This window comes from Caenorhabditis elegans, chromosome X (genome assembly GCF_000002985.6).
Source record: "Caenorhabditis elegans chromosome X".
In the NCBI taxonomy this organism is placed as follows: domain Eukaryota; kingdom Metazoa; phylum Nematoda; class Chromadorea; order Rhabditida; family Rhabditidae; genus Caenorhabditis; species Caenorhabditis elegans.
This window is the reverse complement of record NC_003284.9, coordinates 11704811-11729253: the sequence shown is the minus strand read 5'-3', so window position 1 is coordinate 11729253 and position 24443 is coordinate 11704811. Positions and strand designations below refer to the sequence as shown.

The following is a 24443-nucleotide window of genomic DNA, read 5'->3' as shown; positions in this document are numbered from 1 at the left end:
ATTATCAAAAGACCAGTTTTTAGAACCAGCTTCATCCCAATCCCTAGTCGACTGATCTTTACCTCTCTTGCGTTTCGACTGATTCAGGTCAGAAATAGAAATGTCGTTGATGGGAACTTTTTTGAGAATACTCAATGGACAAATCGATGACGGATTTTAGGATCACAACGACGAGGGATTCAGAGACTTGCGAGGACAGCAGAGAACGGACAGACTAACATGGAAGGACATTTTGAAACGTTTTATAAATAGGACGGTTGATTTAAAAACAACAATTTATTGGACCAACTTGAGTGATAGTACAGATTGCAAGAAGTTGGTTTTTTAAATCATAAACGTGCTACATTGACGCACTGAGAAGAGACTGAGGGGAAAACAAAGGAGATGAAAGATCTATAGGGAGTGAAGGGGAGATCTTAAATAGAAAATACACCGGAAAATCAGAAGTTGACCCGAGCACGAAGACACGTTGATGAGAGAGGAGTTGGGAAGAAGAAAGGGCGTCGACGATCACTGTAAAAAGTTAATTAATATTAGTTCTGATTTTAACCCATAACCGCAAATATTTCTCATATTCACGAACTTACCTTATTGCGGTTGATCTCAGTGAGATAAAACGGAACTTTGTCACCAGTCCAAGACGTATTGTTTTCCACAAGATGAAGAAGACGCTCGTCCGTGATTTTCACAAAATCTGAAAAAGATATAATTAGTATTTTGATGTACCTAACACCTAGTTTCAACTTACCATCGATACGACGAGAAGTCGAGCTTTGAGAACGGGGACGTGGAACAATCGACTCTGATGAAATGATCCGCGTTCCGTCAATGCATTTCGACAAGATCTCTTTCAGCTCCAACTTGAGCTCCGGCGAAAAACGAACGTTGTTCACCACAATCACCGTGGCTTGGGTCTGGATCTCATTAATACGATCCACCAGATATGCTTTTAATGAACGTGTCTCAACGTCGTTTAAATTGAAAAATAGTTCCTGGATGCTCTCAATTTCATTTAAGCACATCAAAGTGCACTGTGTATTTTTATATTGTCTTTGAAAAAATGACTTGGGTACAGCTTGGGCAAGAGTTGGGAGCAGCCTCATAAAAAAAGTCGTGGGCTGCTTGTTCTCTCAAGGCATCGCCCAAGGCTTACCATAGTTTTGTCTACTTCTTCTTATTCCTTCTAATGTTTTTTGAATCTGCATTTCTCTCTTGGTCTACATATGATGTTGGTAATGTATAGTAGAAGACCACGTGTGTCTGCACAATTACACTATCTCTAGTGTTCTGCGTCTGCAATATACAACAACAAAACCATTTCGTCGACATACACCGTCCAATCTTATCAGTTAGTTCGACATCATTCCGTCTTTGACCCTTTTTGTTTATTTTTCAACTAGTCATTATCATCAGTTATTCTTTCTGAGAATTTACAAAATTATTTTCTGCTTGTAGACATGTCCAACCAAAAGCCAGTTCTGTATTCTTATTGGAGATCATCGTGCTCATGGAGAGTTCGCATCGGTTGGTATTTTAATTATATCAATTTTAACTAGCAAAAATGTTATTTTCAGCGCTTGCTTTGAAAAACGTGGACTACGAATACAAAACTGTCGACTTGCTGTCCGAAGAGGCTAAGGTAAGAGAAAATCAAGCGGTTCTTTAAATTATTTTAAAATTTAGAGCAAACTGAAAGAAATCAACCCAGCTGCAAAAGTACCAACATTTGTTGTGGATGGTCAAGTAATTACTGAAAGTCTTGCGATTATTGAGTATTTGGAAGAAACGCATCCAGACGTTCCACTTTTGCCAAAAGATCCAATCAAGAGAGCTCACGCTAGAGCTATTTCTCTTTTGGTAAGTTTTACGTATTTAGTTGGTTTTTTTCTTAACTTTATACTGCTATTGTTTTACAAAAACTGTAACAATTATGTTTTGAGGTTTACAGGTTGCTTCTGGAATTCAACCTCTTCACAATTTGAAGGTTCTTCAACTTTTGAATAAAAAAGAAGCAGGATTCGGAGGACAGGTTTAATTTCAGAATCTTCAATGTATGTTTTCAATTTTTAAAATTTCAGTTTGCCAAACAGTTTGTTGTCGAAGGTCTCACTGCTCTTGAAATTCTTCTAAAGCAACATTCTGGGAAGTATGCTGTCGGAGATGACGTCACGATTGCGGATCTCTCCATCCCGCCACTTATCTACTCAGCTAACCGGTATGATTATAGGGAGGGTCAGGGAATTTTGGACATAGATAACTTTTTGAGAAAATTTATTATGTTTTAGTAATCTATCCAGAATTTCAATGTATTAGTTTGACATTTTGCGTATTCAAAACCTCGAAAATTTGAACACCTTTTGGGTTACCCTCAAACAACACTGACCAATTTTTCATAGACAGTTACTGAATCATCTTAGCAAGTGATTTAAACGAAAACACATTCCTATTGAAAACAACATCCACTTGTGTGGCAACAACCTTTTTATCGGATTCCTGATTCAAACAAAATGTATTAGTCATTCAACAAACATGAATTGGAAGCGATGAGCGTTTAGGATGAGACATGAGAGATTCACAGATAACCATCAGAATAACCTCCCTTCCAAATCGTTCCGATCGCAATCAAACCGTCATTTCAGATTCAACCTCGATTTGTCGCCATACCCAACAGTGAATCGTATCAATGAGACTCTTGCTGATATCCCCGCCTTTATTGCCGCTCATCCTGATAATCAACCAGATACCGGACTCAATGCTTAGATTCTTATGAATGATTGCGTTATTGGATTGGACATACAAGAGTTAACTATTTGAGAATTAAAAAAAAATGTTTCTTTGTCTCTTAAATTAGCACAAAAGTAATAATAAATTTACAACAGAAAATGTCCGCGATATCCTAAAGCAAGTTGCTTTTTTTAACTTTGTAAACTAACTTTTCTCGTTTTCATACTGAGTGTTTTTTTTTCAAATAAATTAATTTCTTAAAAATATTTTGAACTTTATTCAAACGAAATATCCAATGGAAAATTTTTTAGTATGCGAGTTCCACTGATAACTTTTTTGCGTTCAAAAAAAATGTCCTGCTTTGAAGACAGAATTTTTGATGTTTACCTATTTAGAAGTATGTTTCGAAATTCAAGTTAAACAGTTGCAGACCGGAAGCCTCCAAAAGTCATTTTTTTGTCCTCCTCTTCATGACCAAACTCAATCCCTGGGGATTAGCATCTGAAAACCCAATCGGCAATGTTGTGTCATGGAAACTTTTAGAGAACTTTCGGAAGACTTCCGTGCAAAGAGAACGTGTTTTTACGGGCGAGGTTGGCATAGTCATAGTACTAGTTGGTTGCCACCCACAACACAAGCCGGCCTTTCGATTCATCAAAGTATCCGTTTTTTTCACTCTTCTCCTCCCGCATTCTCCCCCTCTTTTCTTTGTCAGTGTGGTCTGCAAAGTTCAATTTCCAACTTTTCTCATTTTCTCTATCTCTGGCTCGCTCTTCGCAGCTCCTTTTCTGCTTTTTTTGTCTTTATGCAACCAGAATCAAGAGGAAAAGAGTGACGAATTAGGTTTAATAAAGGGTGATGTTTGACAACTTTGTCAAAGTGTATACCTCCCGTTGTCAAGGCATTTTTAAGTTACGCCTGCACTGATAAAAATGCTATATATAAAAGAAAACACAACACATTTATTGATTTGAACATCAAATTATTTTGGAATCATTTTGTCAAGTGAAGTTACAAATTATTTGTACAATAAATTTCAAGTGTGCAATACTTCTCTCTTTTTCAATTGCTGGACAATACTTATGATTCATACTTTTCTCATAGTGTGAAATAAAAATGACGTTGGTTTGAAGTGAAAAGTTAACATTATTGAGAATCGGTTTTGTTGAGAAACTGTTGATGATATATTGCTGCTGCCTGGTTTTGGAAAAAACATCTTGTCCCGTTTTGCAATTAACTCACTTTTGTTATCAACAATTTTTTTTGCAGTTTTTTTTTCTCATCCAATACACTTTTTATTTGAAATGATTCAAATATTACTTAAAAGTTTTTCTTCTAATTTTTGGTATTATTTTAACTTTGAATTTTAGGGTACTTGTAAGCACATCAATTGTTTCAATTTTTACATGTTTAATTGAGTAAATTAGATATTCTCAGTACATACCTTTATATTCACAGTACATTTTTGATTTTTAATGCTCTAAAATTTCGTTGTCAAGATACACCATACGAACTCAGTTGACCTCCTTCTCGTCTCAATTTCTCATCATTCTTCCATTTTCGCTCACCTTTCCTCATTTTCTGCAGTCTTTTCTTAAGTGACTCTTTGAACAAACATAAAGGTTCCCGTCCTCCTGCGCAGTCGATCTAATAAGCTTTCGGAAGACTACCACTCATACAAATATAGCAGAGACTTAGTCTGAGAAAGAGGTTCGACATGGTACAGGTCAGTCAATGCAATGTCCACTGTTTCTCGATTTTTCTTGCAATATGCTGTGTTTTCTATTAAAACTATTACTCACTTCAATTTCAACTTACATTCGGAATTTTGCAATTGACGATTTTTTCCATTTGTGAATTGAAAGTATTTAAAAACACTATTTTGATGTTTTAAAAAGTAAAAATTGAAATATTAGAAACAAAAGTTTACTAACGTTTTATTTTTTCCAATTTTTTTGAGTAACCTAATTTTTTCAGTGTTATGACTGTTAACAAACTGCTTGAATATTTTGAAGTTAAAAAAACTTATTTTAGAATTAATATGTAGAAGTGATAAGCTTGCTTTAGTTCTTATCATTCATATATGGCAGAGTTCTTTTTTTTTGAAAAAAATACTGTCAAACAAATATTTGAGATTTATTACAAAACCTTCACGGAGTTATAATGTTTTTGAAACACTTTTAAGATGTGGATATTATGATTTTTTCTTCTGTTTTTCATGCCAAAAACGCTTTTTCTTTTACACTAGGTTATGTTCAGCAAACATTCTGTAAACCGCTTTTTCACAGAAATCATTGATACCGGACTCTCGACCACTATGCGAAATTGCATTCCAGTGATTTCATTTTTCATTTTATTTATTATCAGGCGGTTCGTTTCTAATTACGTTTTCATCATTCCTTTCTCTATGCTGTTCAATAATTGAATCAAATAGGAGACGATGAAGGGTTTTCCATTTTCTCTAAACCTCGCATGTTCAGTGATGCCTCTCTTCTTCCATCTTGTCCTTTTCTTGATAAACCCTTACTCCATCATTTTGTTTGCACTGAATTCGTTTTTAGTTGTTGCCTCATTAATTCGATGTGCTTTTTGTGCTTTATCAGTTATGAAAACTTTACCTTCGCGGCCACGTTGTCGATAATTTATTGTTTTCACATTTAAAATGTATTTCGCGTCAATTCTTTACACAACGTTATGTTGAGTAAATAGTTGAATGATTCATCGATAATTTTGCAGTTTGATCCAACAATATATAACAATGGCTTCAATCTGGAGATGCTTTCTGCTGCTCACGACTGTCAGTTTTCTCGCCAATGCACAATCGTCCCGACAGCGAAACAGTGAGTTTTATTTGTTCGAAACAACAAGAGAACCATGACAAAGAAAAGCCAGAACCGTGCATCCTACGCAAAAATTAGATTTCTTCACAGAGTACCTTGAGATTTATTTACCACCCACTGCGTTTACTGTTGCAAAATTGCTATCAAACACTCAAAGGAAATTTCGTAACTTTAACCGTGCCGTACAGTGCTTGGTGGTACTAATGAGGAATGCATTTTTCTACCTATTGAGAAACTTACAAGTAAAATAAAAAAATCGTAACGAGTGGGACAATAAAAAAAGTATTAAACATTTTTAAAGTTTTAACAACAGTAATCAAATGATGAATTGTATGCATTGGGCAAAAAATAATTAAAATAAAAAAGATGCATTTGTGACATTATATAAAACTGTGTGTCTCAATTTTGACATCCGAATGTAATTTTTAAAAACGATTTTTTGTACTTCAGTAGTAGCTGAACCACGAAAAAATCTAAACATAAAAAGAGTGTTATAATAAGTATTAACTCATTATCCATCATGCATACCAGGATCCATTGGAAATATATTGGGCAAAATTCTAAAAAAAAAGTTTAAAAGTTTACGAATGATAAGAATAATTCAAATTTGCTGTAATCGTTCCATTATAATCCATGAATTTTCAAAGCTTGTTGTTAAAACTATCAGGAACACACAAGTAAATTTACTTTGTCTTGAGATTAATTTATTTAATCCAAAACGTATCAACAATTTTGAAAGACAATCTGAAAAACAAAAGATTCCATTTAAAAAAAATAAAAAATGCTAATTGTGTCTCTGTTTTGCATAGTATGGTTTTTTTTTGTTGAGAAAAACGTATTTCGGTGTTTAAAAACGGATGCAAAACACAAAAACTTTTTAAACTTTTCATGAATATGATAGTATCCCATAATCCCATTAGTGTTAACAATGTTTCAGTTTATAACTTTTTTCAGATGGGATGGTCAGATGTAATAAGGAAATTGGGAACAGCTTCAGTTCTTGTCAAGGAAAATATTGCTACAAAATGCACACACCCGGTATGATTGTGGAAATAAAAATTCTTTTCAACATTTTTTTATTTTCAGATGATACGACAGTCGATGGAATTGTGAAAAAAGGGTGCATGAACGCAGCTGATGCCCAAACTGAAGTGAGTTTACTAATGGAGAGTGGAGTGGCGTAGAGTGCCGTCAATGATATTTTCTTCGAAGTCAAATTGTTTGAATATGTTAACTAGATACTCTATAATGTTTGAAGTTGCTTGAATTGTTTTGAGAAAAAGCCAAATTATTAATAAACAATTGAACGCCAGTAGAAATTTCGATCATCGTTATGAATTTGAATCTATTAATTTTTGAATACAAAAATGACAAAGATTCAATCATAGAACAAATTTTCTGTTTGCTTCCAAAAGTCGAACAATTAGTCACCGAATATTTTACTTTCAAAAAGTACATTTCTAAACTTTTACTATGATTGGTTTCTTTGAACCATTGGATGGGCTTTGAACAAGCTCCGATACTACATCTTAAAAAAAAATTATCCTAATGCGATTAACTTCAGGTTGGAAAATGCACACGTCGACCGCTTGAAGAAGGTGGCGCTGAGTTGATGTGTGTTTGTAACGAGAGAGATTTCTGCAACTCTGCTTTACTTCAATCTTTAACTATTTCATTCTTTGTTGTTTTTGTAGTCTTAGGTTTAGATGTATTTTAAATTCAGCCCTATTTTTTCATCTTTTTCTCTGTACCATTATTACAAATCGATCTTTTTATTTGTTAACACAGATTTTGTTACACTTACTTCAAATTAAGACAGGCTCTTTAGAACGGGTTCCTATTATGTTCACTATTTTATTTTAAACAATATTAGTTGCTAATTTATTTGTTATTGGTGTCCTTGCTTTTGCTCATTCTTTCTACTTACACTGTGATAATCATACAATTAATAAATAGTTCAACTTGTATAAAAATGGAAACCCAGTTTCCAAAAAAAGTAAATGAAGTTCGACGATGATACTTGGTGAAATTTTGTCAAATGAATAGTCAAATAAAAATGATGAACAGGTGAATTGTTTTAATCATCAGTTAGAAAATATTTAGGTTTAAGCCTAATTCTGTACGTTTTTCCTCAAAATTTCTAAAAATACATATTCTGAGAAATTTCATTATGAAATTCTGTTGTTGCGAACCAGGCTGTCAAATAAAATCTACAAACCTTGGTCCCCTTTCAAATAATCTGCAATGATTGAATTATTTTGTTTGAAAACATTTCAAAAATTTATCTACCGTATATTCTCTGTTAGTGCAGCGCCTTGGTCTTTTGAAATTGGTGCGATAGTTTCTATTTTGCGTATTCAAAAGTAAAAGCAACACTAATATAATACATTGAAAACAAAGTGACATTTGTTTTAGTGTGTTTGAAAATGACCAAAATGAGCTTTACTTCTTAAAATTACGGTTCTACCAAATGTTAACCAAAATTCAACAGTTTGACAAGTTTGGTCCGCGTCAAATTATTATAAACTACAATACTTATTAATGAAACATGATAATATAAATAAAACACAAAAAACACGGTTTAACTGTTTGGGTATTGTGGTACTTGTGTATTACATGCCCTCATTTTCAAAATGACTTTTTTACTTGAGCACAGTGATCTTTTTCAATAATTGTTTTGACGAGTTTGATTACGTTTTTCATTCATTAAAAAAAATTTCAATCATTTTCTCGATGCTACAAGTACACTTTCTACTTCTCAGAATTATTTTTCTCCGTCTCATTATTTCTTGAACGTTTCATTGGGATTCTTTAGAAAATTTTTTTGTTCCAGAGATGTTTTGGAACTTCCTATCTTTTCTACATTATTATATAAACAGATCAAAAAGAAAATTGAAAAAAAAGTGATTAACCTCAAAAATGAGAACGAAACTTATCACCATTTCACGTTAAAAAATAATAAATATAATTTTTTAGAGAGAAGTCTTTTTAACGTTCGGCCGCGGTAAATGATAATTTATGTGTGAAAAACCATCATCGAAATGAGGACGTGAAATACACAAGTATCAGTATTTTTAACCTGGTTTTTAACTAAAGAATTCTGAAATAAATAATATCATGATTTTAAAACTGATATTCCACGATTGATCCTCACTTTGTTTTAACATTAGTTTTTTTCTCGATTGACTCAGCTTTAAAACAACTCTTCGCGCTTCACTTTCAGTTAATAAACAGCCTTGGCGCTAGATTGATATATGTGTACATATTACAATCAGCTTATCAACAGAGACAAACAAAAAACATATAATTTACGGCGCCGACCTTGTCCACCATTTGAAACAACGAAAAGAAATTTTCATTTCACTGCCATTTCTGTCCCCGTTTTGATCATCAGCCATTTACAAATGGCTATTGTTTTTTCACGGCGCCATACCCCCTCACGCAGGACTGGTTCTCGGCGCTTTTTTCATTAACTCAACGTGTCCTCGACATATTGTGGTGAGAGACGGATGGAAGTGATGGAAGGGCTGGCAAAACCATTAACCATCGACCTCGGTTCCAAATCAAATCATTTTGAAAACTATTTGTTCCACTTTTAGTTTTGTCGTTTTCATAGATGGTAATAATGTTTGTGTTTTCAATGTATGACTTTCATGTTAATACCGCATAAATTTAATTGTAAGCATGCGCATTGGCAAAAACGGTAAAGTTTAATGATTTTTTTCATGTTTTAGAATATGAACTTTTTTCGAATAATGGGACATTCAAACATAGCCTGGCAGTCTCTAATAACTTAAAAGTTTCTCTCCTGCGAACAAATTGAAAATAGTTTTGCATGCAGGACTAATAGAGGAAATTTTTGTTTCACAAAATAAGAAAATTCGTGACTTCACACCTATCTCAAATTCGATTATTCTACCTATTTTATTATTTCACAGTATCATGATCGACAATGGATGAATTTTTAAATTTTGAACAAACAAAAAACGGAAGTATAGTTCACAAACAGAACTAGTTTCAATTAGTTTTTAATTCAGGCCACGACGAGTCCAATTAGTTACTTTTACACAATACTGGCCTTTGTCCAAAAACAAAGGAACATGTCAGAATTCTATTACATATTAACTTTAACTGATAGTTTTAAACTTCTTTCAAAAAGGGAGGCCCAGCTGCATAAAAGACTATCAAATAAATATGAAATTCAACTACATCGGGCAGCTCAGAAATTTTTTTAAATTGTGGAAAAAACGACTGGAACCATCCAAAAAGTGACATCTTTTTTGTTTAATTTTTTCAGTTTCTTGAAGTTCCTATCAAAGTTCACATACATCTGCCATTAAATGTCGAGTTTAGATTTTTGCGGATGATTTTTTACTTGGTTTACGTTCTTACTTGTTTCTAAATATTGCTATAAACCTTAGGGCAATTTATTTTTATCAACTTTCAATTTCTTACAAGTTGGTAACCAACTACACAAACACCTAGTCCTTGTGCATGTAAGAAATTAGATAATCCCCGCGTGGCCACCGTGGTACAAACACACATTTTTCTTCTCGTAACTATGCTCTTTAGTGCATTTGAGTTGATTGGCTCAGGAGACAAAAACTGCGCAATGGGAGAGGGAAAGAGAAATACCTGTAAGAAGGGGAGCAGAGAAAAAAGAAAATAGATAGAGACAAAAAGTTGTTTCATGTTTGCTCCACTCGGCAAAAAGAATCACCTACGCACTTATGCCAGTCGGCTTGGGCGCTCACAGTTTTCATCCCCTTACCTTCCAAATAAAACATTTTTCTTTCCTCCCTCTATTTCTTAGTTTCCCTCCTACTGATTTGTTTGTCCTTACACTTCTATTTCTTCCTGCATTCATTTTTCTCAAGTTTTTCTTTTTTTTTTGCACAAGAATTTATTTTGAAGTCAACGCGTGAAAACTGTGAAAAAATCTCTAAGTTGATTTGACCCATTATTGTTTTTGAAACATCTTTGCAATGATACTTCGGAGTTGATTAATATTTTCTCTTATTGAATGTTCTTGTAATGTTATATTATATCGTAACCATTTTGGAAGAATGAAATATGTATTACAGTAAGGAAAATCTCTTGAAGTTCGTGTGATGTTACTGAGTTAAGTTGAGCTTGGTTCTATTGTGATAGAAGATATTTATTTTTAAGTCTGATTTTGCTAATATTTGTCAATTTGGTATCATAATAAATCATAACATTAACGCCGTTTGTCTAAACACCCGTTCCTACAATTTATCATTTTTTTGGAATTCAAGCAAAAGTACCTGAACATTTCACTTTCAACACTATATCAAATATCTTCAATCGCCGTCAAAATTTTGTGAATGATAGCGCCTAATAAGAATCTAGTTTTTGATCGCCTAAATTGAAAAGGCCTTGTGACTCACACAACCCCTAAACCATCTAACGTTTACCAAGAAATTCAAACAAATTCCTTGGGTATTTCGGGGGGCGTATAGGCGTTTCCCCCGTTCCTTGTAATAAATATTCGATTGGGATGGGAAAAGGGAGAAGAGTATTGGTTAATGAAAAATTACGAGACTTTTCGGGGGTGTATCACTTTTTAAAATATAACGAAAATTTATTTTTGACATTATTAATTATTAATGAAAACGTTGTTTTTTTCCAACATCCGCTTCGATTTTTAGTTTCATATGTTGTGCTTTTTTTTCTCTGAGCAACCTTTTGGTTTATCACACTATACGTGAGGGATGATTCGGAAAAACCTACACATGATTTTTGCCGCGTACCTATAGTAAGAGTACAATTGAGTTTTTTTGCTCCTACTTCAAGTTCAACTAATTGAGATGAGCGGTTATCCAAACGTTTTATAAACATCTCACACAAAATGGAATTCATAGGCTTGGTAGGTTGGTAGCCATCAAAATGTGCCTCAATTGTTTCAGCCGAATACGAATCGGATTTATTCATACTTTTTTAAAGAAAAATATTTGGCGAATTATTGTGTCAATGTAAAACTATATACTCTTAATGAATTCAAACGAAGGACAACTAACAGTAGTTTTCGTATTTGTGCACTCGTGTAGTATACTTGCTTCAAAAATTTGAAGCTTTTGAAAATTTTTTTTGCATGCGATTCCTGTTGTTCATAATAGGCTTGTGGTTAATTTTTTTGACAGTTTTTTGAGAGCCTAAAAATAAACCTATAAATGCAAAAATTTCACGTTTCGATTAAAGTATAATTTTCAAAAGGAATCAATGGAAAACGTATTGTAAATAAAATTTGAGGCATGTATACTAACTTCACCTGTACCAAAACCAATTACTGCAATCCAAGAACCAAGAATTTTAAACAATGCACCAATGTGAATTTGTTTTTTAATCAAGCAACAAAATGGTAATTATAAAATTAAAGTACAATTTCCACAACTGGTACCAAAATTAGGTTTTTTTAATAGTCTCACAAATCTGTAAATGTAGAAATTTCAACCCTATGCACATACCATACGTGTATGCTTTGTACATTACAGTCCTTGAGTTTTGTAACTTTTGGGTCAAGCCATATTTGACCTGAGGCAAGGTAAACGTTCAAATAACCACTTTGACCGGAAACGCATACAAATGCATTACACTTTTTGTCAGTCATCTTGACTACTCGTTCGTCTTATAACACCTTATGTTAAACTTCAAAGATTTATTGCATTCCTTCATTTCATTTTCCATTTTAACTAGAAATAGGGAACATGTTGGGCCATGAGCTATTGTTCTATCAGTGCATGAGAGTAATTAATGCATAGTAGTGATATGGTTGATTAATCAAAGTTAACAGAAGGCGAAATATGGGGAAATAAACTTTTCTCATCTTGCCACGCCTGCCATTACACAACAAACACATTTTGGAAATGATTGTTCTCCTTATTCTTCTTCGTTTCTCCTTTTCTTCTACACCCCCCCCCCCATGTTTTTTCTCGACGGTAAAATGGAGAATAGATTCAGAGACGACATGGGTATGAAACGAGTAGAAATATGTAGAGAAGAAGAAGAAACAACCACTCCCTAAAACTTATCTCAATTCTCTTCCACTCCCCGTCATTATAACCGTACGATATTCCGAAGTTTTTGTTCAGACTTTCATTTTAGCACCTTATTTACATGTTGTACACTTTATAACTTAAAACACTATTTTTTTTATTCAGCTATGGAGATAGCACTGCAAGGCGACAGCAAGGGTATACTCTACGAAGGCTACACCAAAGCCTTCAAACAGTGCATTTTCGAAGAAGGAGATGTAGAGGGAAAGAACGAACGATATGAATTCCGGTAAATTTTGCGTTTTATATATTTCTTTTACATATAAACTGTCACATAACACACAGATAAAAGTTTATTTTGAGTTAACTGTAAATCAAAAGATCTTGTAAAAGATTTTATAGCTGTTCAAAATTGGTTATATTTACATAAAAAGTCCAGTTCCAAGTTGGAACTCATTTTTGTTCTATACCGTATTTCCTCTATTAGTCTTGCATATAAGACTTATTTTCAAGTAAATCGTAAAGGTGTAAGACTATTAGAGACAGCAAGATTAACTTTCAAATGTCTGATTGCTTTAGAGAATTAATCCAACATTGACAAAAATGTGACTTGATGGCATTTAAATGTTGAAAAGTATATACTTTCCAACTGTTTAAAGCTATTTGATCCTTTTAATTTACCCACTAAAATGACGAATGTTCGCATAAGACATCCATTTGTGTTCCTCTCGTTGAAGTGATGACCATTAAAACAGTGATATGATAAGAAAAACTTAGATGAACTATTTCCAGTTGTGACTATGATCTCGAATGTTGTGGACGTACCTGCTGCATTCCACAAGCCACTACTATCCCATTCTGGTAATCTGTGATAATTTTAAATCAAGCAACTTTAATTTCTATTTCAGGTTGATGTTGATTCTTATTGCATTGGCCATTTTCTTGATAGCACTTCTACTCGCCTGTCTAGCGTACTATTTGGCAAAATATTTGAAATCCCGTCCAAAGAAAGGTACGTACTGAAGTTTGAAAACTAATTTTTCCTATAACTTCGAGTTGTTAATGATGTGGTGGCATGTTGTCCCTTCCTTACTACAATTAATGCATCCCCTCTCCATTTCAGACGCGAATGCAACTTCCTCTACTACTGGTAATAAGTACTCTGCTCTCCGTAACAATGGTGAACTTGTTGATGAATACGCATTCCAAGAGCAAAAATACAGTACCCCTGATGATATCTACAGTGCTTATGGTAGAAAATATGAGACTGGCTCCAGAAACGGAGGATACAAGAATGGATACGGAAATGGCAGGAATTTGGATGTTGAACGCTCAGGAGGCCCAGATGATGGATACCGAAGACGAGAGTACGCCGTGAGCCAGAACTATCTCAGAAGACCGTCGAATAATGTGTATGACAGCGACAACGGATCAATGGTCCGTCATGGAGTGCATGAAACTGTGGAAGAGAGTTTTAAACAGGAGATTGTCTATGAAAGGCCTGTTTCGACAGATTCCAGAGAAATGCTCTGAAATGTTTAGAATGTTCTACTACTCTATCAAATGGTGCTAAAATATATCTGTTGTTGTCTGAAACATTTACCTGAAAAATGCTCAATCACTGCCAAAAGTCACAAAATTATTCATTCCAATTTAAATTTACATTAGAAAACAGCCCAACAGTTTATTTTTGCTGCCGTCTTTTTACATATCTCGCATGATGTACATTTTTCCCTTTTCCACTTCTTCTTTCTTCTCTTGTTGATGAATCTTAATCCTGAAATTCCCAGTATTCTAATTTTGTTTTGTGATTTTTCAACGCTCTTTTCCCAACTACCAATTACCGTTTACTCTTATGAACAATCTGAATAAAAAATTCTAAAATTGAATAACAATTTTCTTCAGAAAAATTCATCCCGTCTCCAATGCAAGAGACGACGTTGATGATGCCAAAACCAGTGCAGATCACGCAGAGAAACGAGGATGAAATCAGCCGAGCATCGGTTGCTCAGCACGTCGAGCCCGCTCCATTGTCCCCTCAAAGAGCACACAACGCCTTTTACAGGTCCACCCAAGAACAGATCGCTAGTTATAATCCGGTTGATGACTGATGATAAAGTGGATTTGTGTACCAGATTTAAAGCAAAAAATTAAAAAAAAAAAGAATTCAGTAAGAAATATAATTAGACCTTAGGTAATCAAAATTATCGAGTGAATTAACAACCAATAATCAACAGGTTTCGAACTCAAGTCTCTAAATCAGATCGAGCTCAATGTCAGCCGGATCTCAGCGTACGGATTTGACAAACTAAGTTCGCAAAAACTTTTGATCCAGCATAAAACGATATTTCGCGATTGAACCTTTAATTCTTTAAAGTTTAGCTCTCATAAGCTCTCAATGTTGATAAATTTACCAATTCTTTTTAAAATTATACAAATTATCACTTTTTATGTTTCCTGACTTGCTGGACCAGCTATAGTCCTGCTTATTTTTTAAAAAAACTTATCAAAAAGTCACAACATTTCAGTTAAAAACTATTCTTTCACACTCAAAAACTATCAGAAATCCACTGCCACTAGTTAGTTATCATCATTTCATCGAGCCCTCCGCAATTCATTCATACCTGTCGACTCATTGAAATGTATAACACATTCTTACTTTTTATTGTAATATTTCATCTTTTTTGTTGTACAATTTTCGAATAAATCGTTTTGTGACAACAAGAAAGATGGATATTACTCACACAGAATATGAATGAAGAGCTGGATTAGTATTTCCAAGTTTTACTAGTGAAAACAAAACTTTCAGACCGTTTGTTGCCGACGATGTTGATGACAGAGACATGCCTGCTCCACTTCGCGGCTCTATCTCGTATCATTCCGTGAATGAGCTCACAAACAGCCAGTTCGGAACAATTAAGTGAGTAATTTCCAAAGGAGATTCAAAATAAATAATTGAGACTGGAGAAAAATAGTTTGGGTATTTACTAATGGTTAGAAGTACAACAGAAAATTACAGTATACCAATGTACCTACTATCAGTAAAATTTGTTTCAAAAATTCAAACAAGCAAATATTTGAATAAAACATTATTGAAATCATGACACTCAACAAAAGACAGTATTCACATACACGCATATTTTACCTACCCCGTTTCCTAACAAATATACTTTTCAATTATGCACAACCTGAAAATATTTCAGAACAATTGAGAAACCCAAGGATCGCAGCTCAGAGCGTATGTACAAAAGACCAGGATTTGACAACGTTCCATCTTACTAATCTCATCAATTCACATCTTTTCACACTTTTTTTACTTAAAATTACTTAAAATCCTTCTTTCATAGGACGCAATACATCTCTCATATCAATTTTATTCTCAAATGGTTCATCAAGACGCACTGCCCACTTTTTTCTGTCAATAAAGTTTTACACGTATAAGACATCCATTTGTTGACGTTGTGTTTCAGGTTTTCAAATTATGGAAAAGCGAATTAGCCCTACACACCAAAATAAAAGTTTCTATCTTTATTTTAAACAGTGGGAGTTTTTTTTGAAGTTTTCAGTAGAAGTTTTATTCGGCTGTCAGCGAGAGCCAAGACATCGAATAGTATTTTTGTTCAGTTTTCGGCTCGGCTCGAATGTGTTTCAGTTGACTTTCTGTTGTTTGGTGATTATTTTCAATACTAAGCATTTGTTTAGTAAAACTAGGTTCAAAATAGAGCCGAGAGACGAAAAACAAGTTCATTTATTTTTTCGGCAAGCCGAAAGCCAAGATAAAATTAGAACAGGCGTGAGCCGAGAGCCGACTTTTTCCATGCGCCGCACAGACCTGAGCAATTCAACTGAAACAATATTGCAATTCAATGCCATTTTCATTTTTATAATGGCTTCTGTACAAGTTTCAAACTCGTGCAATAGGAAGAGCAAGGGTAATCACTGGGTAATCACTTGTGATATGCAAATAATTGAAGATACGAGTATTATCATTGAATGTGGCACTGAAAAATGTTTTTGACTGTCTTTACTTCCCCAACAATTAACGAAGAACTTAATTTTTGGCATATCAGAAAATGTTGTAAAAAGCTATAGATGTTTTCTAATCACCAACACCAGCCTGCATAAGTGCAAAAGACACAAAAATATGCTTAGACGTTTTTACAAAGCATTACGTACAATCAGCTAGCAGTTCCTTGTGTCGAAAAAACTATCACTTTTTTTTGTTCTCCTGCCAATGTCTCTCTATTGTCAGTGTACACTCATTAACCGATTTCCGCCCACCTGTAGTATAAAAAGTGGCAAGGGTGAACATAAGACAGGTGCCTTCCTTCTCATTTACGTTTTATTGTTTAAGATAATGCATTTCCTAATCGAGGTTTAATATTACACATTCTAGATGTCGGATATCAAGCAACTTGAGCACGAGGCTAGCTCCCTCCGCCGTGTGGCTCTCGTCGGAGTCGCCGTTTCTTTCACCGCCACATTGGTGTGCATTATTGCCGCTCCAATGCTCTACAACTACATGCAACACATGCAATCTGTTATGCAATCCGAAGTTGATTTCTGTCGTTCCCGATCTGGAAACATCTGGAGAGAGGTAACCCGCACTCAAGTTCTCGCTAAGGTTTCTGGAGGATCTGTTCGTTCCCGCCGTCAAGCGGGATACGAGAGCGCCGGAGTTGAGGGATCATTCTCCAGCCAAGGAGGATGCTGCGGATGCGGTGTCTCTGCTGCTGGACCACCAGGAGCACCAGGACAAGACGGAGAAGATGGTTCCGATGGTCAACCAGGAGCACCAGGAAATGACGGACCAGATGGACCAGCAGCCACTCCAGCTCCAGCTCACGAATTCTGCTTCGACTGCCCAGCCGGACCACCAGGACCAGCCGGACCAGCTGGACCAAAGGGACCAAACGGAAACCCAGGATCCGACGGACAGCCAGGAGCCCCAGGAAACAACGGAAACGCCGGAGGACCAGGAGCTCCAGGACAAGCTGGACAAGACGGACATCCAGGAAACGCCGGAGCTCCAGGAGCCCCAGGAAGAGTCAACGAGGTTCCAGGCCCAGCCGGAGCACCAGGAGCCCCAGGACCAGACGGACCAGCCGGACCAGCCGGATCCCCAGGAGCCCCAGGAAATCCAGGATCCCAAGGATCACAAGGACCAGTCGGAGACAATGGAGCCGCTGGCGCCCCAGGACAACCAGGAGGCAACGGAAACAACGGAGCCGACGGAGAGACCGGAGCACCAGGTGGTTGCGATCACTGCCCACCACCAAGAACTGCCCCAGGATATTAATTGTGTTAATATCTGTACTCTCTATTTATCAGTTCTGATTGATTTGAAAAATAAACATTTTTCACAAAAAGAAATGCACATAGTTTCATAGTCTTCCAAAACACAGAACATACAAACTTTTTCGGATCATTCATGGGTGCGCGGTAGTCGATAAGTTCGATTTTTCAAACCGCCTCTTATTAAAAAAAACATAAAAATTTTAAAGTTTTGCTAGAAATTACGTCTATATTCCACGTATGGTACATACTTTCTTTAAATCTGCATTCAATTCACTTGTGAAAAAAAAACAAATTTGTGGTGTTCTTTGGTATTTTTTTTTTACTTAGTCTTATTTTCGGATCCTTCTCTAATTTGCAAGTCTTGATTTTTTTTAAATTTTTAGTTTTTAGTATCAAATTTTCCATACAACTGTTTACTTTATGGTTACTAATTTTGGAGAAATAGCGGTTTTTGAAAACAGAACTGAGCTGCACTTGAATTGTTTAGAATTTCCGTCATAGTTCGGTTCGTTCTGTTTCCCTTTGCTTTTATTTGCTGGTCGTCGTTGGCCTTCTCTCTTGTTACCCTATTTATGTATGCCTATTGAAAAAAAAAACCTTACCGAATGCCATATCGGTATGTCTACATCTTGCGGTGCATGTGCCTTTTGTATTTGTTTATTTCATACTTATTCTAGAATTCATGATTTTTTTTAATTCTAATTGAACTCTTCATAACGGAATGTTATTGAACTCGTTGTATCAGTCACCTTGTTCCTTATCGTTTTATTTTGAACTGTTTTATTGGTTTTAAACGCGGTAGTCAGACTCTCCCTTCCAAAAAAGAACTAAGCTTCAATTGAATGATGGTTGGTCGGAATTATCGTCATTATTCGCCTCGCACTCCTTCCTCCACGTCGCAAAAGTGCATGTCTGCGTCTCTCACACGTCACATCCCACCATGCGTGCTTCTTTTTTCTCTCAAAGAACACTATTTTTTTGAGAAGCAGTGTGATGAAGAAAATTCGATGACTGCTGTGTATCAGTAACGCTATCAGATACTGAGACAGCCGTTTAATACTTCCATAGAAATTTACTCATAATCTCTTTTTTTCCATTAATCTTCTTCAATCTTTTTGTGGAATGTGGTACTTAACTTAATAAGTATTTCTTATTTTTTTATTCGATGAATTCATTCGATAATTTCAGCTAGAAATGGTTCGAAAGAGCTTTAAAAGAAACCATTCTTCGACGGCTGAGGATGATAATAAGGATTTTGATATCAAAAAAGTCAGCGATGGTTTATCATCTTCAATTAGTGAACCCTTCGTGGTAGCTAATTTTCCTAAAAACAAGCAATGGGATATTGATGAAATGGTAATTTTTTTTTAATTTATTAAAATATGACTGCTATCTGTACTATTAGAAATGAAGTTACCTTAAAACTCAAATCCAACTTTCGTGTGTTTTTTGCCGATTTCAAGCAGTTTTTCGTTCCGTAATGAAAAAATACCTATATAATTTTTTATTTTAATCATGAATAAACTATGATACATTTTTCTTTTGAAAAACCAATTATTTGCCGACAAAAAAACAAATTTAACATTTTCAAATTAGGCTAACATAAGTTTTGTAATTTTTGTTTTAGACAACAAACGAAAAGTACATCGCTTACTTACCAACAGTGGTAAAAGTTACTCCAGCCCACAAAAAACGACTATTGATGAATGCAGAGCTGAATAATTTGTTCGAGAACCTCCGTACTCACAAAACTGGTCCATTGGATACAGAGGTAAGTTTTGAAAAATATTACTTGTGAGATGATGGTGTTATTCCGTTAAACTCATGAAAACATAAAAGTCATTAACGTTGAATACAAGAAATTTCAATGTAAAAGGCCATAGCTTTAAGTTTTTCAATTTTTGGTAAATGAAATTATTAAGTAAAGTGAAATATCTGATAAACCTGATGATCAAAGAAAAAACTAACATGTGATCATGACCTTTTTTTTAAATCTTGATGCGGAATTATCAGAAACCTCCAAACTTTTGGAAAACATGATCCTGGAGCTTGTAGTTAATAGTGACAGCCTTGAGAATTTTGACAGATTGGTCAAAAGAAAATTAAAATTTGTAAACCGATTTATTCAAAATTGGCATACTAAACAAATAAACTCGAAAATTTCATTTTCAGATTGACGGGGCCAACTTTGTTGCAATAGAGAAAGATGTTGAACCACATCTGGTAAGATTTCGCCTCTTACTACCAAAAATTTTCTCACATTTTTGCAGATCCGGAAGATCCAGTTGCTTCCTAACGGCATGCTCAAACTAATTTGGCCTGTTCTACCCAGAAATGAGTACGAGAGTAATTCTAACAACCAAGAAGAGATTGACGCAACAAAAAAAGAACTCAGCGAAACAAAAAAGCAATTGGAAACTGAGAGACAAAAATCGATAGAATCCCAACGATTTCTGGAAAAAAGCTGTAATGAAAAAGTTTCAAAACTGGCAGTGGAAAACCAGAAACTGAAAAATAAAATGGCACAAAAATCGGACGAAACTGATTCCGCATACAGGATGATTCTAGAATTGAAGAAAAAACATGAGCAAGAACTACAAATGAAAAATTCAACAATTATGAAGTTAGAAGACAATGTTAAATTCAATAACAGCTCCAATGAACAATTTTCCAAAATGACAACTGAAAATCAACAACTCAAAGACTGGATGGCAACGAAAACAAAAGAAGTAGAACATGCTGCCAAGATGATGCTCGAACTGAAACAAAAACACATTGAAGAGCTACAAATGAAAACTACACAAATCACAAAACTTGAAAATGATGTTAAACTCAATGGCAATTTTATGGACCACATTTCTGAATTAACTGAAGAAAACCATAATCTTAAGGAACAGTTGAAACAAAAAACTGATGCCGAAACCAAGATGATCGCCGAAATGAAAAAGAAGCATCGGGGTGAAAGACATTACATGAATTCAAGAATTACAAAATTGGAGGATGCTTTGGAATACAAGGACAACCAACTCAGTAAAAGGGAAATTGCTCATAACAAACTGCTGGATCAACTTTCGGGTATTTTAAACGAACAAAGAACAATCGGGAAATGAAGGTATAATTTCTTGTATTTTGGCAGAAATATTGAGCGCTATTCAAGTAATAATATGATATCCCAATCTCTTGTCACGGATTTTCAATTTTTTGAACATTTGAAAAACTCTAAACTATTTTTTTATAGAACTCAATCGTTGTCAACATTCTAATCATTGTCACAATTCCACAAATTAGTAATTTAATCAGTCATGAATATTATGTTCACCCTTTTTCTTTTTTTTGCCCTTCTTACCGCACATTTCCTTTAAAGTTAATGTGTTTGATGAAACATATTTATTTGTATTATTTTATCAAGCACATGTACTCTGTATTCTGCATTATTGCCCTATATTGCATTTAAAACTTTCAATAAATGATCAAACTGATATTAAATAAATCACTTTCAAAAAAAGTAATGGTGCTGCAACATTCTAAGAAGTGAACCGTGAAAACCGTGGCCTTAGGCAGCGAGAATTAAGAATTAAGAACAGGAAGTCCTTTTTTTTAATTTTATGAAACTGATTAGAACTGTCTTTTCTCTCAGAAAATACCAAACAAAATGAGTTATTTTTTACGGAAGTCAGTTTTAAAAAATGCCAATAATTAACCAAAAACTGATTTTTTTTTTCAACATTTTAAATGACAGGAAAGTCATAAGAAGCCCTTTTTTTTATTTTATAAAACTGTTCAGAACTTTTTTTTCTCCTAGAAAATACCAAACAAAATAGGCTTGCTTTTACGGAATTTAACCAAAATCAGTTTTTTTTATTTATTTTAAAATGACGAGAAAATCATAGGAAGCCCTTCTTCTTTATTTCATGAAATTGCAAAAAGTGCTCCCAAAAAATTAAAAAAAAACAATTTTCCTTCTGGTTGGAAGGTTTCAAATTAATTCTCCCAAATAAATTCGTTGATCAACTATACTTTACCCACTGATCAGTTTGAGGATGCACGTGTAATAATGCGACTGGGCGTAATTTCTGTGAGAATGTTTTTGTATATAAGAAGAATAAAGCGAACTTGATAAAATTGGAAATCTATATTCAAATGGCTCTGATTTTAATTATCATTTTAATATGTCTTCTAAGTTTTAAACCATGGTCGTGGAAGACAATTCAACTTATTTGAAAGTACAGGCAATACGATGACAAGGTGATTGAGTCAATTAATTCATATTTTCATTGGTTAAAATTACAGATTCCCGGTCCACCGACTCATCCAATCTTCGGGAACACAGAAACATTCAAGAATAAGTCACAAACAGGTTAGTTTTTTGAATTCAATTTTTTCATATTTTAATAACATCTTTCAATTGATCTTTTCATACAAAAATTAATTGTGTTGTACACTCTCAAATTGATGATTTCCAGAAATCACAGAAATATTCCGTCAAACTGCTGATGAAACTAGAAGCCAAGGAAAAAGTGTCATGAAGTATCATATTCTTGGAAAACTTTATGTCTGGCCATTAGATGGAAAAACTATTGCGGTTTGATATTTTTCAGTTAAAGACAAAAAATAATATAATTTCAGAAACTTGTCGAATCCACTACAGAGCTCAATAAAGGTGACGACTATAATTTTTTCCTTCCTTGGCTTGGCGGCGGAGTTCTTGTTGAAGGGTTTGGTGAACGGTGGAGGACCCATAGAAAACTATTAACACCTACGTTTCATTTCGCAAAACTTGAAGGCTATTTGGAAGTGTTCTACTCAGAGACTAAAGTGAGTAAAATACGATAATTATTTGAGACAGTATCGAAAAATTGATTTTTATATAAGGTTTTCTGTTTTTCTAAAAACTACTCATATGGCCCCAAAATGACCCAATATCATATTAAAACTTTTCAAAAAAAAATATGAAAATTTTCTATTTACAGTCAAAAAGTGACAATTACACAGTTTTTGCCACTCATAATTTTGGAAGTCGACCAAAAAAAGTTTCTCCTACATTTTTTATACCTTAATTTTGTTTTAATTATTTGTATTAAAACATTGTATGGGGTGCGACATTATTCTGGATCTCCTCAAAAGCTAATATTTTTCAATTTTTTTGCGATTTTCCAAAACTTTGACCGGATAAAAAAACTACAAATGTTTGCAGTGTTTTATTTTTATATCCGGTTGTTTTGGATTATTTTAAGTGTATTTACTGTTAGACAAAATCCCCACTGGCGCAACTCCGACTTTAATATAAATATTTATTTTAAGATCATGATTGAGCACCTTGAAAAGTTTGCTGACAATGAGGAAACTGTAGACATGTTTCCATATATCAAGCGATGTGCGTTGGACATCATTTGTGGAGCAGCAATAGGTACAAAAATTAATGCACAAATGCATCATAATCATCCGTACGTGAAAGCTGTAGAAGGTTTTAACAGCATGGCGGTATGTTCAATAAAAAATTGTTAATTTAGTCTATGTACTTTTTTCAGATTTCTCACGCCATCAATCCATCTTACCAAATTCCTGCAATATACTGGGCACTTGGGCTTAAAAAACAGAAAGATGCGCATTTAAACACAATGAAGACTTTCACTGTCAACGTTATCGCAGACAGAAAAGCTGCGATTGCATCGGGCGAAGTGGAGAAAGAAACTTCGAAGAGGAAAATGAATTTTTTAGACATTCTGCTCAATAGTGAGGAGTCAAACAGTTTGACGTCAGAAGATATCCGCCAGGAGGTGGACACTTTCATGTTTGCCGGCCATGACACTACAACAACATCAGTATCGTGGGCATGTTGGAACTTGGCACATAATCCTGATATTCAGGAAAAGGTTTATGAAGAAATTGTGCACATTTTTGGAGAGGAACCAAATGACGAAGTCACTTCGGAAGGAATTAGTTAACTAGAATACACTGAGAGAGTGCTGAACGAATCAAAAAGAATAATAGCTCCAGTGCCTTCTCTGCAACGAAAACTTATTAATGACATGGAATTCGGTGAGTGGAATTTGTCTAACTTTGAAACTAGAGATCGAAAATCTATAGATATTCATTTTTCAGACGGGATGACTATTCCCTCTGGTGCAAATGTTTCAATTGCTCCACTTGCTCTGCATTCAAATGCACAAGTCTTTCCGAACCCGAATAAATTCGACCCTGACCGCTTTCTTCCTGATGAAATCGCCAAGAGAAACGCTTACGATTTTATGCCTTTCTCGGCGGGCCTCAGAAACTGCATTGGTGAAAAATTCGCCCTATTGAACGAAAAAGTCATGATGATTCACATATTGAAAAATTTCCGGTTAGAACCAATGGGTGGTTTTTATTCAACAAAACCAATGTTTGAGGTATAGCAACCTGCTTTTAATTTAAACTTATGTGCCAAATTTCAGGCTGTGGCAAGACCTTCCAATGGAATTTCTGTAAAATTAATAAGAAGACAATTTTGATAGCAGCATTCAATAACTTATTAATTCGCGCAAGTTAAATTCATCTGATGTATCTCATTTCTATCACGTACATGTAT

The 24443-nt window shown here is 34.6% G+C and overlaps 6 protein-coding genes, 4 non-coding genes and 1 pseudogene across 15 annotated transcripts; 8 read left to right on the top strand and 3 right to left on the bottom strand.

Moving 5' to 3' along the window:
- Window positions 1–362: 362 nt before the first annotated feature.
- On the bottom strand, window positions 363–1103 carry D1053.2 (Histone-lysine N-methyltransferase, H3 lysine-79 specific; the record flags this gene model as incomplete). Its single annotated transcript, NM_077562.4, has 3 exons — window positions 363–513; window positions 588–694; window positions 749–1103. 3 exons carry the CDS (start codon window positions 1101–1103, stop codon window positions 511–513), a joined length of 465 nt encoding a protein of 154 aa, NP_509963.2. The 3' UTR covers window positions 363–510.
- Window positions 1104–1317: 214 nt separating this feature from the next.
- gst-42 (putative maleylacetoacetate isomerase) lies at window positions 1318–2990 on the top strand. The gene is made up of 6 exons (NM_077561.8): window positions 1318–1524; window positions 1575–1639; window positions 1684–1857; window positions 1949–2029; window positions 2079–2215; window positions 2640–2990. The coding sequence occupies exons 1-6, from the start codon at window positions 1458–1460 to the stop codon at window positions 2758–2760; spliced, it is 645 nt and encodes a 214-aa protein (NP_509962.1). The 5' UTR covers window positions 1318–1457; the 3' UTR covers window positions 2761–2990.
- Window positions 2991–5453: 2463 nt separating this feature from the next.
- Window positions 5454–7582, top strand: D1053.4 (Activin types I and II receptor domain-containing protein). The gene is made up of 4 exons (NM_001375147.4): window positions 5454–5564; window positions 6519–6602; window positions 6651–6715; window positions 7129–7582. Exons 1-4 carry the CDS (start codon window positions 5483–5485, stop codon window positions 7279–7281), a joined length of 384 nt encoding a protein of 127 aa, NP_001361881.1. The 5' UTR covers window positions 5454–5482; the 3' UTR covers window positions 7282–7582.
- Window positions 7583–9006: 1424 nt separating this feature from the next.
- Window positions 9007–9143, bottom strand: D1053.6. Its single transcript, NR_072171.1, has one exon. It is a non-coding gene; the product is annotated as an Unclassified non-coding RNA D1053.6 (non-coding RNA).
- Window positions 9007–9143, top strand: D1053.5. Its single transcript, NR_072172.1, has one exon. It is a non-coding gene; the product is annotated as an Unclassified non-coding RNA D1053.5 (non-coding RNA).
- A 1110-nt stretch (window positions 9144–10253) lies between these two features.
- On the bottom strand, window positions 10254–10388 carry D1053.7. The gene has a single exon (NR_072170.1). It is a non-coding gene; the product is annotated as an Unclassified non-coding RNA D1053.7 (non-coding RNA).
- Window positions 10389–12740: 2352 nt separating this feature from the next.
- On the top strand, window positions 12741–16011 carry C44C10.9 (the record flags this gene model as incomplete). Of its 5 annotated transcripts, none has more annotated exons than NM_001383650.1 (6): window positions 12741–12866; window positions 13370–13438; window positions 13486–13589; window positions 13701–14642; window positions 15387–15497; window positions 15781–15811. In NM_001383650.1, 4 exons carry the CDS (start codon window positions 12745–12747, stop codon window positions 14108–14110), a joined length of 705 nt encoding a protein of 234 aa, NP_001370228.1. The 5 variants fall into 5 exon arrangements, with proteins under 5 accessions (NP_001370228.1, NP_509961.1, NP_001263972.1 ...); NM_077560.6 differs by having other exon boundaries at window positions 12743–12866; window positions 14483–14642; window positions 15781–16011; NM_001277043.1 differs by lacking the exons at window positions 12741–12866; window positions 13370–13438 and having other exon boundaries at window positions 13490–13589; window positions 14483–14642; window positions 15781–15859.
- Window positions 15205–15353, top strand: C44C10.14. Its single transcript, NR_072169.1, has one exon. It is a non-coding gene; the product is annotated as an Unclassified non-coding RNA C44C10.14 (non-coding RNA).
- Window positions 16012–16973: 962 nt separating the features above from the next.
- On the top strand, window positions 16974–17876 carry col-180 (Nematode cuticle collagen N-terminal domain-containing protein; the record flags this gene model as incomplete). The annotated part of the gene is made up of 1 exon (NM_077559.3): window positions 16974–17876. The coding sequence occupies one exon, from the start codon at window positions 16974–16976 to the stop codon at window positions 17874–17876; it is 903 nt and encodes a 300-aa protein (NP_509960.1).
- Window positions 17877–19063: 1187 nt separating this feature from the next.
- C44C10.11 (Rhoptry protein) lies at window positions 19064–21356 on the top strand. The gene is made up of 4 exons (NM_001383649.3): window positions 19064–19231; window positions 19503–19646; window positions 20048–20098; window positions 20146–21356. Exons 1-4 carry the CDS (start codon window positions 19070–19072, stop codon window positions 20983–20985), a joined length of 1197 nt encoding a protein of 398 aa, NP_001370186.1. The 5' UTR covers window positions 19064–19069; the 3' UTR covers window positions 20986–21356.
- Window positions 21357–22015: 659 nt separating this feature from the next.
- On the top strand, window positions 22016–24366 carry cyp-29A1 (annotated as a pseudogene). Its single transcript has 8 exons — window positions 22016–22120; window positions 22166–22232; window positions 22339–22457; window positions 22502–22690; window positions 23177–23356; window positions 23404–23914; window positions 23978–24264; window positions 24310–24366. Coding segments are annotated over exons 1-8 (1515 nt in total).
- The last annotated feature ends 77 nt before the right edge of the window (window positions 24367–24443 follow it).

Bases quoted from the DNA above. Each gene is read 5' to 3' on its own strand.
- gst-42 (NM_077561.8), top strand. From the start codon at position 1,458: ATGTCCAACCAAAAGCCAGTTCTGTATTCTTATTGGAGATCATCGTGC. The intron at 1,525-1,574 runs GTTGGTATTTTA...TGTTATTTTCAG, and splicing joins CTCATGGAGAGTTCGCATCG to CGCTTGCTTTGAAAAACGTG. The intron at 1,858-1,948 runs GTAAGTTTTACG...TGAGGTTTACAG, and splicing joins CTAGAGCTATTTCTCTTTTG to GTTGCTTCTGGAATTCAACC.
- D1053.4 (NM_001375147.4), top strand. From the start codon at position 5,483: ATGGCTTCAATCTGGAGATGCTTTCTGCTGCTCACGACTGTCAGTTTT. The intron at 5,565-6,518 runs GTGAGTTTTATT...AACTTTTTTCAG, and splicing joins ATCGTCCCGACAGCGAAACA to ATGGGATGGTCAGATGTAAT. The intron at 6,603-6,650 runs GTATGATTGTGG...TTTTATTTTCAG, and splicing joins CTACAAAATGCACACACCCG to ATGATACGACAGTCGATGGA.
- C44C10.11 (NM_001383649.3), top strand. From the start codon at position 19,070: ATGGTTCGAAAGAGCTTTAAAAGAAACCATTCTTCGACGGCTGAGGAT. The intron at 19,647-20,047 runs GTAAGTTTTGAA...TTTCATTTTCAG, and splicing joins CTGGTCCATTGGATACAGAG to ATTGACGGGGCCAACTTTGT. The intron at 20,099-20,145 runs GTAAGATTTCGC...ACATTTTTGCAG, and splicing joins AAGATGTTGAACCACATCTG to ATCCGGAAGATCCAGTTGCT.